This window comes from Meles meles, chromosome 1 (genome assembly GCF_922984935.1).
Source record: "Meles meles chromosome 1, mMelMel3.1 paternal haplotype, whole genome shotgun sequence".
NCBI lineage: Eukaryota > Metazoa > Chordata > Mammalia > Carnivora > Mustelidae > Meles > Meles meles.
Window position 1 is genome coordinate 205,668,099 of NC_060066.1, and position 13,706 is coordinate 205,681,804.

Genomic DNA, 13,706 nt, shown 5'->3' on the forward strand with positions numbered 1-13,706 from the left:
CTCCCCCGGGTCCCCCCGCCCGCCGTGCTGCCCGCGGCTGGTAGGAGCGGGCGCGGCGCGGGAGGCGGCTGCGGCGGGGACGACCCGGCGGGAGCGGCGGGGAGCCGAGCGGAGGCAGCCGCAGCCCAAGCCCCAGCCCCTGTCCCTGCCCGACCGCCCGCCTGCGCCGGCGCCGCGCGTGAGCCCCGGGCCCGCGGAGACATGAGCGCCCGGCGGCCGGACGCACCCGAGGCGCAGCGGCCTGGCCCCGCGGCCCCGTGATGGGCTCCTGCGTGTCGCGAGGTGAGGGGGCCGCCGGCCGGGTGGGGGTCGGGCCCGGGAGGAGCCTGGGGGTTGCGGCTGGGGGGCGACCCGGCCTTCCCCGACCCGCAGCACGCCCCCCCCCCCCACCGAGACCCAGGGGACACGGTGCCCCCGGGAGGACAAGGGACGGGGGTGGCAGCTCAGAGAGAGATCGGAGGGAGGTCGCCGCATCTCCAGCCGGGCTTGGAGCCACACCCAGGCAGGGGGCAGGAAGCGGGGTCGCTTCCAGCCCAGCAGCCACACGCCCCCTGTCGCGTGCTCTGGAGGGGAGGAAGGCTTCTGGCCGCTCCTGGCTTCTCTGGAGGGCAGGTGGCGGCCCGGGAGAAGCAGCCGACTGTCCTTCCCACACTCCCCCAAGACACAGGCCTGACTTGCTCAGCGCTCCCCCTCTGTCCCCTTACCCCGTGCGCTGTCTTCAGAGTCCCTGAGCCCCATCGACAGCAGTGGGTTAATGGAGAGGAACAGGTTATGTGGAAGGTATCCCTTCCCCCACTCTCGTCCCTAACTCCCACCCCACCCCCATCCTCGGTCAGGGGACAGGAAGGGACAGAGAAAGCAGTTGTGTCTGTGAACTCCTGGGCCTTTCTTTCTGCCTGGGGGCTTTCAACGGCGCCTCGCCCTGGCTTCCTCTGCTCTCCCCTTGTGCTGCCCAAGGCGGCAACCCAGGAGTTGGAGTGGGCTGTCCCGTGGGAATGCCAGTGGAGTCCTACACAGAGCAGGGGGCTGGGGGTAGAGGTGACTGAGGCCTTGACCCCAGCTTGGCAAACCCACTGACCCCCAACCTTGGGGGCTGCCACTCCACCCATCACCCCCAAAACTTAGTTGTAGAGGGATGAACAGGCCTAGGGGAGGGGCTGCACAGGTCCTGGGCGGTGGGGGTGGGGGTGGGGGGGTGTGCTTGTGCTGAAGGACACTGGGCAAGGAGCACGATGCTTTCCCCCCCTCCTCTGGCCTCTCAGGGGCCCACCAGTCCCTGTGGGACACTCGGGTAAGTGGCTTAGGATGTCTCAGGAGGGTGTCAGGCTGGAATCATGGGTGGGAGTTAGGTTGTATGAGGGTCGTTCACTTATTCATTCATCAGGCTGCTGTTAGCATGGTCCCTACTGTGTGCCAGGTGCTGTGTACGTGCTGGGCATCTAGAGGGGACGAGTCTAGCACAGCCCCGGCCCTTGTGAGACCCACAGCTTGCCAGAGGGGAAGACAGTTTTAAGAGGGAAGAGTATTTAGGGTTCTTTAGGACTGACAAGCTCTTAGCGTGTCTCCAGAAACCCAAAGGCTCTGGGCAGGCTCTGGGTGTTGGGCATCTGGGATCCGCTATTTCCTTGGTGACTGTGTCCCTTCCCTGTCACTTGGTCCTCCCGTACCGGGGACCCAACCTGTGAGCCACAGACCCACTGAACACAGAAGAGATGCCAAGGTCAGGCTGGTGCTTGGGTGTTTGGACCGCCCCCCCGCCCCCCACCAGGGCCAGCACTCTCTGCTGTGCCTGCCTGAGGTCACACAGACTAAGAAAGGGGACTTCCATCGCCCTTCCTTTGTGACTTGGGCTCCGAGTGCCGCCTCGGGATCTAGTTGTGTATTCGAACCTTGTCTCCTTCCTGAGGGGGTGGCGCTTACGGTCCCATCATGCAGCAGGCGAGCTGGATAAGGGTAAAGAAGGGACAGGACCCTGGAGCAGAGGACAACCATGATCTCAGCGACTGGACCCCGACGCGGAGGGCACGCCCCCCTCTGACTGTCACCCATACTGTCAGAGCAATTGTCACCGGTACTGCTTCCGGCTTGCCAGGGACCGGTTGGAAGGCTTTAGGCACAACCAGCTCACTTGGGGTAGGCGCTGTCCCAAGTCCTCGTTTTACAAATGGGGAAACGGAGCAAGGGGTGGGGAGGAGGCTGAGTGACCTGTAAAAAGCCAGGCCTGTGCCCCAAGCCTCTGCACTGCACCCCCAGTCCCCAGCTGGGCGCCTGACCTGCTCCTCTCCAGCTACGGGCTTCCAGGAGCTTCTGGGCCCAGTGCTACTAACCACCCCTTTCTCTAAGCGCTTCCCTGTGCCTGGTGCGCAGCCCTGAAGCCAGGCCAGGGATTGGGAGCCTCATGCTGGTGCTGATCCCCGAGTCTGCACCCGACTGGGGCCGCCCTAGCCGGACGCCAGGCCCCAGGTACAGGCCACACCTTGGAGAGCCTCTCCACGCCAGCATGGGGCGTCAGTTCTCTGTGCCTGGCCTGAGAGGTTAGGGTTGCAGACTCAGGAGCCGGCCAGCCTAGGTTCCCATCTGCCGTTCCCTAGCTCTGTGACCTCAGCAAGTTACTTAATATTGAATGGGTATCTTAGTGTTCTCATCTCTAAAATGGGACCAATACCAGTATCGATGTCGTAGGATTGCTGGGCAGGGATCACAGGACTTAATTCATGTAGAGCATTCAGACCAGTACCTGGCACATTTACCTATTTCTTTAATTTTAAATTTGTTGTTATTACCCTTCTGTGCGGACAGCTAAGCCAGCCCCTTTTGGCTGGGAAAGGGGAGGACACGGAGGCTTCCGGCCCCATCCTGTCTCATGGATGCCTCATGGCAGGCACTCGAGGTGCTGGGGACTTGGGGAAAGTGACGGGGACCAGAGTAAAGCAACACATGCTGTTTCCAGGAGCTACTTCGTGTTGTTGTCTACTTTTTTTTTTTTTTTAAGATTCTATTTACGGGGCGTCTGGGTGGCTCAGTGGGTTGAAGCCTCTGCCTTCGGCTCAGGTCATGATCCCAGGGTCCTGGGATCGAGCCCCGCATCGGGCTCTCTGCTCGGCGGGGAGCCTGCTTCCTCCTCTGTTTCTCTCTCTCTCTGCCTGCCTCTCTGCCTACTTGTGATCTCTGTCAAATAAATAAATAAATAAAAATCTAAAAAAAAAAAAAAAGATTCTATTTATTTGAGAGAGAGAGGTCAGGGGGAGGGGCAGAGTGAGGAGGGAGAGGGCTAAGCAGACTCTGTGCTGAGCGCGGAGCCTGATGCAGGGCTTGATTTCACGACCCTGAGATCATGACCTGAGCCGACATCAAGAGTCAGACGCTTAACCAACCAGGCACCCGATTCATTATCTACTTGTATATTACCACTTGTTGGGGGCTTATCCTAAGCCAAGCTGAGCCTTTCTACTCTTCTGGAGTAGTTCATCCTCATTCAACCCTGGGAGGGAAGACGTGGGGCTCAGAGACAGGAAGGGTCTTACCTGAGGTCACACAGCCAAGACGCGGAGAGGCAGGATTTGGATTCAGGTCTGTGGTAGCCCAGCGCCTGAGCAGGGAGCCCCTGCCCTTTGCTTTCAGATGCGACCCCCAAGAGAGAGGCACAGAGTGCATGGCCAGTGCTCAGAATTGCTGCCCTCCGCTGTAACTCTCAGGGCTGGTATTTGCTTGGGGCTTTGCTTCCACCACAGGTGACGATGTGCGCAGAGCAGGGGAAGCTAATATCTAGCCCCTCTCTCCAGTTCCAGGGTCTCTCAGGGCCCACCCCATGCCCCTGGCCCTGAGAACCTCTCCACCCGCCCAGGTTTGTCCTCCAACCAACCTGTCAGCCTCCTGGCCTCACTGTGGGGGTCTCAGTGCCCTGGGCCCTGGGGCTTGTGAGGGCAGAAATGGGGGACTAAAGTCTTTCTTTTGGAAGGTCAGACATCTCTTATGTCTGGGAGAAGGCTCCAGCTCTGAAGGAACTGGGCAGAGCGCCCCATAGAACACAGGGCCCACCAACTATGATGTCTTCCCAGCCGCCTCGCACTGTCTCCCCTTCACCCCTGCAGAACCAGTGAGCAGTCTGACACTGGGCACTGGGGGAGACTGAGGAAGGAGTAGATGGGGCCTTGCCCTTGGGGAGCTCACCGTCTGAGAAGACAGACACAACCTTGCCCCGGGGGGTGGTCTAGTGGGGGAGGCAGGACACGGACATGGACACACACACACACACGGAAAAACAGCCTGAAGAAGAGATCAGCACTGGCTAGTGGTTTGAGCGCAAGCTTTGGAATTTCAGACTGGATCAGGTTTGAACCCCATCTCTGCTGCTTATTAGCTGGTGACTTTGGAGAAGTGATTTAACTTCTCTGAGCTTGTTTCCCCATCTGTAAAAATGGGCATAATGATACTACTTTGCAGGGGGTTAGCGAGGGTTAAACAAGAGATAATGGATGAAAAGGCCTGGGACAGTACCCGACACACAGTAGGTGTTCAATAAATGGTGGCAGAAAATCATTGCAGGCCGGAGTTTGCTCATTAAGGCTGCTGGTGGCCTAATACAGCGGAGGCCAGTCTAGGCAGGCTGCCTGGAGGAGGTGAGGCTAGAGCAGGATGGGCTCTAGGATAGCTTGTCGAAGGGACGGAGCCCCAAGATGGCAGAGGAAGAAGAAAGGAGCTGAGGTGTATGGAAGGTCCTGGAGAAGAGCCTGTTGTCTCCCTCTATCCTTGGTTGGGGACAGAAACCGACCCCCATCAGCTCCCTGATGAAGTTACCTCTGTGGGCCTGGTGACCTATAAACACATGCCCCGGGGAGCAGGAGGGCACTTTGTCCACTCGAGGCCAAGCTCAGCGGGACGGCCTGCTGTCACATCAGTGACTCACCAGGCAGAGACGCCAAGGGCTCACTCTTGGTGGCCTCCCTCGGCAGGGCTCCCAGGGAGACTGAGATCTGTCCCGTGGTCTAGAAAGGGGACCAGGTCTGGGAGAGGGACGGAGCAGCTTTGGTTTCCAGAGCGCCTGCTGGGTCAGGGGCTTTATCCTCCAACAGCTCCTTCCCAGGGAGCTGGGCGGGTTCACTGCACAGGTGAGAGTCCTCGGCCACTCCCAGGGGCTGGGCCATACGCCCGCAGCCCGGGCTGGCTTGGATTAGACCCAGGGCAGGGTCTGTGAAAGGAGCATTGGGCCCACTGTGTTCTCCTCGGAGGCAGGGACAGGACCTGGACCTCGGTGGGCCACCAGCACACACAGGGCTGGGCGAGGGGCTTCGGATCCAGGCTGCTGCTCTGTTACTATGTGCTTTCAAGGAGACGTTTACCCTGTCTGGGCTGCTGGGAAAAAACAGGGTTAATCTGGTGCCTTCCCTGCCCCTCCTGGGGTGCAGAGCCCTGGGAGACACTCTGGGGACCGATGGCAACCGCAGTGTCTGACGGGCTGGGACTCCAACACCAAAGGACAGCTAAAGAGACTAGATGGCTCGGAGGCAGGGGAGAGGGGACCAAGCCGCGGATGGACCCAAGGAACAGGGTGGGTGCTTTGCAGCCAGACGGCTTTAGATGAGACATCAGGAGGAGCTGTCTGGGTGTTTGGGCTCTACAGCCGATAAGGAGCTGGTGCGAGAAGGCAGGAAGTATCCTTGGCCGGCAGAGGAGCGCTCTGCTTGAAGGCAGAGGGATGCAGGAGATGTCTGGAGGACACTCCTCTCCTTGAAGGACCGAGAAGGCCTCCAAGTTGCCAGGGCAACCAGAGGCTTGTCACCGCTGTGGCTGGGGGAGGTGGGAGAGGGGGCCGGTCTGAGAAGGGGCCTCAGACCTTGAGGTCAAAGGAGTAGGGTGTGGACTGAGGAGGAAGGAGGTGCCCCCAGGAGCAGTGGCTAGGGGTCCCCTCAGGGGACCCCCAGCCCACGCGAAACACTGTGTTTTTCCAGTTGCTGCTGGTGACGTGGCCGCCGGTCCCAGCTGGGCGAAGAGCAGCCTGTGATTTCACCCTGGGCTGCTCCATTACCTGACGTCTCCATGGCAACCAGCCTGTGACATCACGGGGCCCAAGTCCTCAGGGGGAGAAGGCGGTTTTGGTGGAGGCTCCTGCACCCCAACTGAGGTGGTGCGGGGGGGGGCAGGAAAGCTGGAGAGGGGCTCAGAGTCAGGAGTCCTCCACATCCCCCTTGACCAATGACCTTGTTCAAGTCCTGTGTGCTCCAGGCCCTTGACGCTGCCTACCAGGCCTCAGCTCCCCTCACTCCCCCGCCCACAGTCCACAGAGTTTTAGGGATGGCCAGGGGCCCTAGAAATACTCCAGCACCCATCTGCCTGCACCCCGGCGGGCCCCGGCTTCTGCGCTGGAATCCTAGGAGTGGTAACTCTCAAACGTTTTGACTGGAACCCGTAGGAATACATATATTTTGCATCATGCCCAGCACACGCTTAGAACATTCTCGCCACCCGTGTGTGGGTGCATGCGGGCCTGTGCGATTTAAACCGAAGTTTCATGAAACAATACTTAACCTGACTCCTCGATAGGTTCTGGTATTTTCTGTTCAATTCTATTTTATTTATTTTTTTAAAGATTTTATTTATTTATTTGACAGACAGAGATCACAAGTAGGCAGAGAGGCAGGCAGAGAGAGAGGAGGAAGCAGGCTCCCTGCCAAGCAGAGAGCCCGATGCGTGGCTCGATCCCAGGACCCCGGGACCATGACCTGAGCTGAAGGCAGAGGCTTTAACCCACGGAGCCACCCAGGCGCCCTCTATTTTATTTTTTAAACACATGTGTTTAGAGTGGCTTAGTAAGTGGCTTACTTACTTACTAAGTGACCCGCAGAAGGACGTCCCAACCCTGGACCTGGTATTTGTACACCTGGAGACCCTAAAGCTTGGGGAGGGGCAGGCCCTGCGTGGGGTGCACAGCCTGGACTCGCGGTGAGGAGCCAGTTGAGCTGAATGCCCCCGTGTGTAAGCACATGGCTCAGCCCACACTGCTCTCAATTCCTGGGTGACAGAGCTCCGAGTTCAGGGGATGGGGGCGTCAGTCCCGGCTCTGCCTGCCTTTTCTCGCCCTGTTTCGGACAGGCTCATTCAGACTCCTTCACCTGCCTGCCGGTAACAGTCTCCAGGCCCCTCTCAGGACTCTCTGGTCCCTTAGGAATCCTAAGCCCAGTCCAGTGTGAACAGAGACTTCCACCTCATACCTTGTTCAGTGTTCGCTTTGGCCCTCCAGCCAGGACTGCTGGCTTCCCTCCTCTTCAGGTCCCGTTCTCCTCTGACATCTTGGAGTCTGGCCTGAGGAACTTGAGAAAAAGTGGCCAAGATATATTTATTTATCTGGAGCTCTGGTGGTCTCTGTCAGCCACCCCTGGCTCACTGTTGAAGCAAAGTTTAATGAGCAATGTGCCAGGCCCTGGGGCAGGAGGTGCTAGGGCTATGGTGGCGACTAAAGCTGACAAGGACCAGTCCTCAGAGAGCTCATGGTTTAGTGAGAGATGGTGAACAAGGAAACAGACACATAATAACGTAAAGAAGGAATGTCACCTTAGAGAAGGAATGACAGAAAATTAGGAGATAGGAAAGGATGGGTGCCATTAAACAAGGTGGCTGGAGGCCTCCCTGAGGTTCTAAAGTTTGAGTAGAAACCTGAATATGGTGAGGGAGTGAGCCTGCAGCTATGTGGGAGGAGGGAGTTCCTGCTGGAGGAAAGGCACAGCCAGTGCAAAGGCCCTGAGGCAGGAGTGTGCTGGGCGTATCTGAGTGGCCAGTGTGGCTGGAGTGCAAGAGGGAGAGTAGTGGAAGATGAGGGGAAGGGAGGGCCACGGGCCCTAGGTTAGCGTGTGTGAGTTCTCTCAGCGGCTGTTTGGGGGGCCTGCCTGCAGCAGGACCCCTATCATGGGAGCTGTGACCTGGTTTGACCTCTTCCCTTCCCTGCCCAACTCCCTTGCCCGCTAAAGTTGCCCACCCTCCAGCCTCTGGGAACTGGGGTCCCCTTGCCCTGCAAGCGACCCTCCTAGGGGGCACCAGCAAAACTCAAACATGGCCCCTTCCTTAGGGTCCCTTGAGAAAGGCACAGCCCTTGCTGTGCAGGGTGAGGGAAGACAGGCCACTCGACTGCCCCTTTGCATGCCAACCATCTCTCCCCAGCTGTGCAGAATCCGACTCAAGGCGGGGTGGGGGGGTAGGATACTGGCCTCTCCTTCGCAGGATGCCCTGCCTGCTTCCACGCTCAGCTCCTGCTGCACGGCCCGTCGATTGTTGAAGCCGGGGAAGGGTGCTGGGAGCCTGCGACCCGGGCAGGACAGGCTGCCGGCTGGGACCAGTGTCCTGCAGCAGCCTCGCCTCCCTGCCATGGTGCAGACGCCCTTGCTCCTCGTGTCTCCGGGATCTCAGTTTCATGCAAGCTGCACACCCCACCCTCCCCTGCCCGCACCCCCTTCTCCTGGCACCCCCCCCCAGCTAGCTCCCCCATCAGTGCTTCTGTGTGGCCCCTGACCCCCACAAAACTCATCAAAACTTGCTCTTTTGTGCTTTGGAAGAGAGTGAGCCTGGGCAGCAGGGTAACAGGGTGCAGACCCTGACTGCCAGCCACGGGCTGGGTGCCTGTGGGTAGTTAATCCCCGCCTGGGCCTCAGCTTCCTCCTCTAGAAAGCTGAGCCACGGATCTTTCCTCTTTAGGTCCGTCCGAATGAGGACCCTTGAGGTCAGTCTCGTGTTTGCATGAGGGGCTTTGAGGCTGGTTTCCATCAGACTGGGACCTCCTGGAGGGCCGGGGTGGAGTCTTAATCCCACCTCTCTCCCCACACGCTTGCACGGTATAGACAGGAGGCGAGTGCTCCTCAGGTGAAGGAATGAAAGGTTGTCTAGGTGAATGAATGACCTAGAATGTCACTCTCACTAGAATGTCAGCTGCGTGAGGGCAGAAACCATCTCTGTCTCATTTGCCAGTGTTCCTCGTGCGCAGAACAGCGCCTGGCACGTAGTAGGTGCTCAGCAAATACTCCTGAACGCATCAGAAATAGATGCTTACTCCCTGTGCTACGGTCTCCATTCCCTCGGCCTCACACTCACCGCGCAGGAAGGGACCGGACACTTCACATAAGCTTGACCGTGATGGGAAGCGACGGGTGCCCAGTGTGGGGACAGGAAGGGCCTCAAGGAGGCGACCTTGAGCTGAGACCTGAATGACACGGTTCAGGAAGATCTGAGGATATGTTCCAGGTGGAGAGGAGAACAAGGACAAGGAACAAGGGGACCATTTGAGGAGCAGCAGGGAGGCCCAAGTGGCCAGAGCAGCGGGCAGGCCGGTGTGCGGGCCCCTGAAGGCCCTGGTGGGGGGCTGGCTGTCCTCCTCCAGGGCAGTGGATGGAAGCCAGTGGCCGGTTTTCAGCAAAGACACAGGCAGTCTGACCTGCAGCCTCTCTGTGCAGGGGGACGGAGAGAAGGGGAAGCCTGTGGCCAGTGGCTCCAGGTGAGAGAGGGTGGTGCCCCCAGGTGGGGAGCGGCAGTGGGGACAGAGAGGGCTTGGTCTGGAATGGAGGTTGGAGAGAACCAGTAGGACTTGCTGGCTGGGGGGTGGGGTGAAGGCAGCACTCAGCGAAACCTGGATTTTTGGTTGGTACAGCTGGGTGGGCTGTTACATCGTTTGCTAAAATTTGGGAAGAGGAGGAAGATGGACCTGGGCCTCCTTGAGATGGCTGTCGCCCGCTGGGCATCTGTGAGGGGAGCCGGCTCTTCATTTGAGGGCTCAAGCAGAGTCAGGGGCACAGGGGTAAATGCAGGGGTCAGCGGCACACCGAGGAGGTGTCCTGGGAGAGACCCCAGGGGTAAGAAGGGGCTGGGCTGGAGCAGAGAAGGGGGACCAAGGTGGGGGGTGGTGGGAGGGAAGCCTGAGATGGGCGTGGCTTGAGGGGGAGGGAGGCCTGGAGGGGAGGGGAGGAGACAGGAGATGGAGATGGAGATGGAGGGGGTGGGGGGGAGTAGAGGTCGGGCACAAGTCTTAAGTGCGGCCTGGAAGGGGGCAGAGGAGCGGGCAGGGAGCTGAGGGGAAGCTGGGTTAAGGTCTTTAAAGGATGGGAGGTGCTGGGAGGTGAGGGTCTGATGGGGGGGCAGGGGGCGCTGGATGGGTGAGGAGAGCAGGGATGCAGGGGAGAGTCCTGAGGGGCGAGACACCGCAGCACCTGCCATGTTGGTGGCCAAGAGGGAGACAAGGGCAGACGACCAGAAGAGAGAAGACAGGGGGCAGGGCCCCCGGTGGGGGGCGGGTCAGGCTGGGGCTGGTCGCTGGTCTTGGATGGAGTAGGGACAGCCCTTCCTTTGTCACAGGAAGGAAAGCAGATGGTGTGAGCAAAATGGGGGCAGGGCAAGGATTTCAGGTAGAAAAATGGGGCGATGCCTGCTGCAGGCTTCCGGACCTCTGTGAGGGATGGGGGAGCGGCCAGCAGCAGGCTGTGGGGAGGCGGTGCCCGGGTGGCAGGTTTGAGAAGTAAAGCTGCGTTAGGTAGTTAGCCTGGTGGGAAGCAAACTTCGTGGGGACGGGAGACCTATAGACGGTTCCCTGGGCCGTGTCCTGTGTGAGGCTGGGGACCTTCTCCAGCAATGCGCAGCCCCGCAGGTCCCGGTGTGGAGCAGGCGGAGGGTGAGACCGGACAGGGCTGGGAGTTGAGGGTCTCTGTGAAGGCGAGCTCAGAGGCTGTGCCAGGGAGTGGGCGCTAGAACCAACGAAAACGGAGGGACAGGCAGATGGACGAGAATTCCCACTGAGGGCACCAGGCAGGCGGTCTGGCAGGAATCCCCACCTGCCGCGGGCTTGCTTCAGTCTTTGTTTTCCACAAAATGACATCGGTGGCCATAAAGTAGTGTCCAGCGCCACTGGGCTGGGCAGCACTGGGCTGGGCAGGGCTGGGCTGGGCAGCACTGGGCTGGGCAGGGCTGGCTTGAACAAGCCTCGTAAGTAGGGAGTGCGGGGCTGTGTGGGGGGGGTTTCTAAGTTCCTCCTGTTGTCATATTTCCAGATCTGTTCACAAGTGCCCACAAGGACTGCCCCATGCCCCAGGGCACGGACCCCCTGAACCAGGACTTGCCCTCCAGCCACCCCCGCACTGTTGCTCCAGACCATGTCACTGGCAAGGTAACTGGTCCCACTTGATCCTCACTTCACCCTGGTTCCTGGGATGCCCCCTACAGCGCTCCACAGGGAGCTGCAACTGTTCGTCCCTCCTTGGATCAGAGCCCCTAAGGTTCAGTATGCATTTGGGTGAAAGTCTGAATCGGGCTGGGCATCCAGGGACTTGGACCAGGACCAGGAAAAAGAGTCCTGCTCTGGAGGTCTTTCCACGCAAAGTACCCCAGCCTTGCAGATTACAAGTTCCCTGACCAGCCCACTGCCTTCCTTCTTAGCAGCCTGCCCTGCCTTCTGGAAGGTAAAGGAGTGGCACTTTTTTTTTTTAGTTTATTTATTTAAGCGATCTCTACACCCAACATGGGGCTCGAACTCACAACCCTGAGACCAAGAGCCGCGTGCTCTGCTGACTGAGCCAGCCAGGCGCCCCCAGAGTGGGATTCTTTGTCCAGATGCGTTAGGAAGAGCCTGCCAGGGGCCTCAGATCCTGGTGCATAATTTCCACCCCACCCCCAGAGGTTGTGGCTTGGACCTACCGGTTGACATAATCACCTTTTTTAAAAACACACACCACATGCTAAGCTTTATGCTGGACACTTTGTCTATATCATGTCATTTGCATCACCACAATCCCTGAGATAAATGGCATTTATCACCATCTTACAGAGGAAGAAACTGATGTCCTGAGCTGTTAAGGCACTAATGTAAGGGTACCAGGTAGAAAGGGCAGAGTCAAAGCTCGAACCCAGGTCTGATCTACCCGCCCCCCCCCCGTGCCCACTGCCTTCCTGGCGGAGCCACCACGCCCCCCCCCCCCCCCCCCCGCCCCACGACGTCTTTCTCTGCACAGCGAGGGAAGGCCAGGGGGGCACGACCAGGAGCAGGCAGAGCCCAGACCTCAGACAATAGCAGAAGGCTGACCCCCACCACCACCCGGGGCTCAAGGACTCGTGCCATCTGCTGGCACCGTCTGCCAGGCCCTGCCTGACCCTCTTCCTTCTCTCATTTTAGGACAAACAGATGGATTTCTGTTGGGATCCTTGGCAGGTCAGTGCGCATTGCCCATCCCGCAGTCCAGGCAGCCGCCACGGACATCGTGGCCCCTCGCTCTGCGACTCCACACCGTCAGGCACACAGTCCTGCCAGTCCTGGGGGAGGGGGCCTGATGACAGCAGCGGGTGGGACGGTCTTGTGGGAGTGGGCATCGTCACCTGGGGAGGGGGCTTCGCGGGACGGTAGTGGCCGGGAGATGTCCTCTGGCTGGTCTGCCCTGCCCTACTCCCCCCTCCCCTCCTTTCTGCAGAGGTGCTTCCAGACCACCAACGGCTACCTGGCCGACGCCAGGTCCGGCTCCAGCAACTACAACGTGGCAGCTCTGGCCACCTCGTCCCTTGTGGGTAGGTTCCAGGGTCCCTCCCCTGCCCCAGGGTTAGCACGGCCCGTCCCTTGCCCTTGCTGTGGCCGGAGGGGATGCAGCCTGTGGGAGCCAACATTTCCCGGACCCATGCTCCATGCCAGGTTCTGCAGGGACGAGGGACATAGGGTTCCTGCCCCCCACCCCTGCTGTTAAATGGCTGTGGCCCCTTGAAGCCATGAGGGAACGGCCCTAGTCTTTCGGATGTCTGCCTGGCGTGGCCTCCCGGCCTCCGCGGCAGGTGCAGTCTGCCCGTCACCCCGTGGTGGCTGGGGTTCCCTGGAAGCAGAGCCCGGACGCGAATTGTACGAGTGATTTATGGAGGGATCATTCTCAAGGGCAGATTGTAGGAGTGAGGGCAGCAGGACCGGGCAGGGGAAGGAGCTCAGCGGAGATGGGGCTGCAGCAGGACTCTGTCTCCGCCCGATCCCTGGGGGCTCAGGAGCACTAATCGAACCTCAGAACAGAACCTCAGAACTTCCAGTGGGTGGTGTTGAGGATGGCGGCTGGTTGGGTATCACTCCCTTGTTGGTGGGTGGTGGCCCCTGGAAGGCTCTACCGCCTCCCAGGCATCTCTGGATGAGGCCACTCCCATGAGCTAAGGGCAAGTCTCCGGAGAGGGCTGCCCGTGGGTGGCGGCAGCAGCTGGGAGATGAGCATGCAGGCCAGCAGAGGGGACTCCAGGGACTGCCGCAGCATCTGGCCCAGGTCATCCCCGGCACACCTTCCAGGCCATTCCTGTGCTGCCCTCCCCCCTGTTTGCCTTGACTCTCTCCCACCCACCATCCCTTCCCTCTGCCTCACCTGCCCTGCAGGGGCCACTTGAACCGCCTCCTCCAGAACTTTCTCTGGTTGCCTGTGCTCCTAGCTCGGGGGTATGTGTGGCGGGTTCTCCCCCTTCTTCCTCATTCCCATCTTTCCCATTTTCTCAGTATTATGTCTCTAGCTTCCTTGCTTAAACATTGCCGGTCCTCACATCACGGCTCTGAGACCCCAGTGATGGTATGCTCAGCCTTGGTTCAGAGAGATGCTGAATCATTTCTGACAGTCTTCTCTGTCAGCTTCCACATTGAGGCAGTCTGCTCCTAAGAGCCCTTCAGGTCCTCCTCCCTGCTTCCCAGCCCCTCTCCTGTCTCTCGCTGCATCCCTTCAATGGCTCCTGAGGTT

General features: G+C 59.6%; 1 protein-coding gene across 4 annotated transcripts in view; it reads left to right on the forward strand.

Annotated features, from left to right (window-relative positions):
* Positions 1-13,706, forward strand: part of FAM131C (family with sequence similarity 131 member C) — a 20,298-nt gene continuing 6,592 nt past the window's right edge. For 2 of the 4 annotated variants that reach the window (XM_046017186.1, XM_046017194.1), the window contains exons 1-4: positions 2-282; positions 11,019-11,134; positions 12,137-12,172; positions 12,429-12,522. In XM_046017186.1, the coding sequence (XP_045873142.1) occupies positions 261-282; positions 11,019-11,134; positions 12,137-12,172; positions 12,429-12,522 (268 nt within the window). In that variant the 5' untranslated portion in view covers positions 2-260. Of the gene's footprint in view, positions 283-9,261; positions 9,476-11,018; positions 11,135-12,136; positions 12,173-12,428; positions 12,523-13,706 lie in introns of those variants that run through there. The other 2 variants (XM_046017200.1, XM_046017208.1) reach the window with 2 other exon arrangements.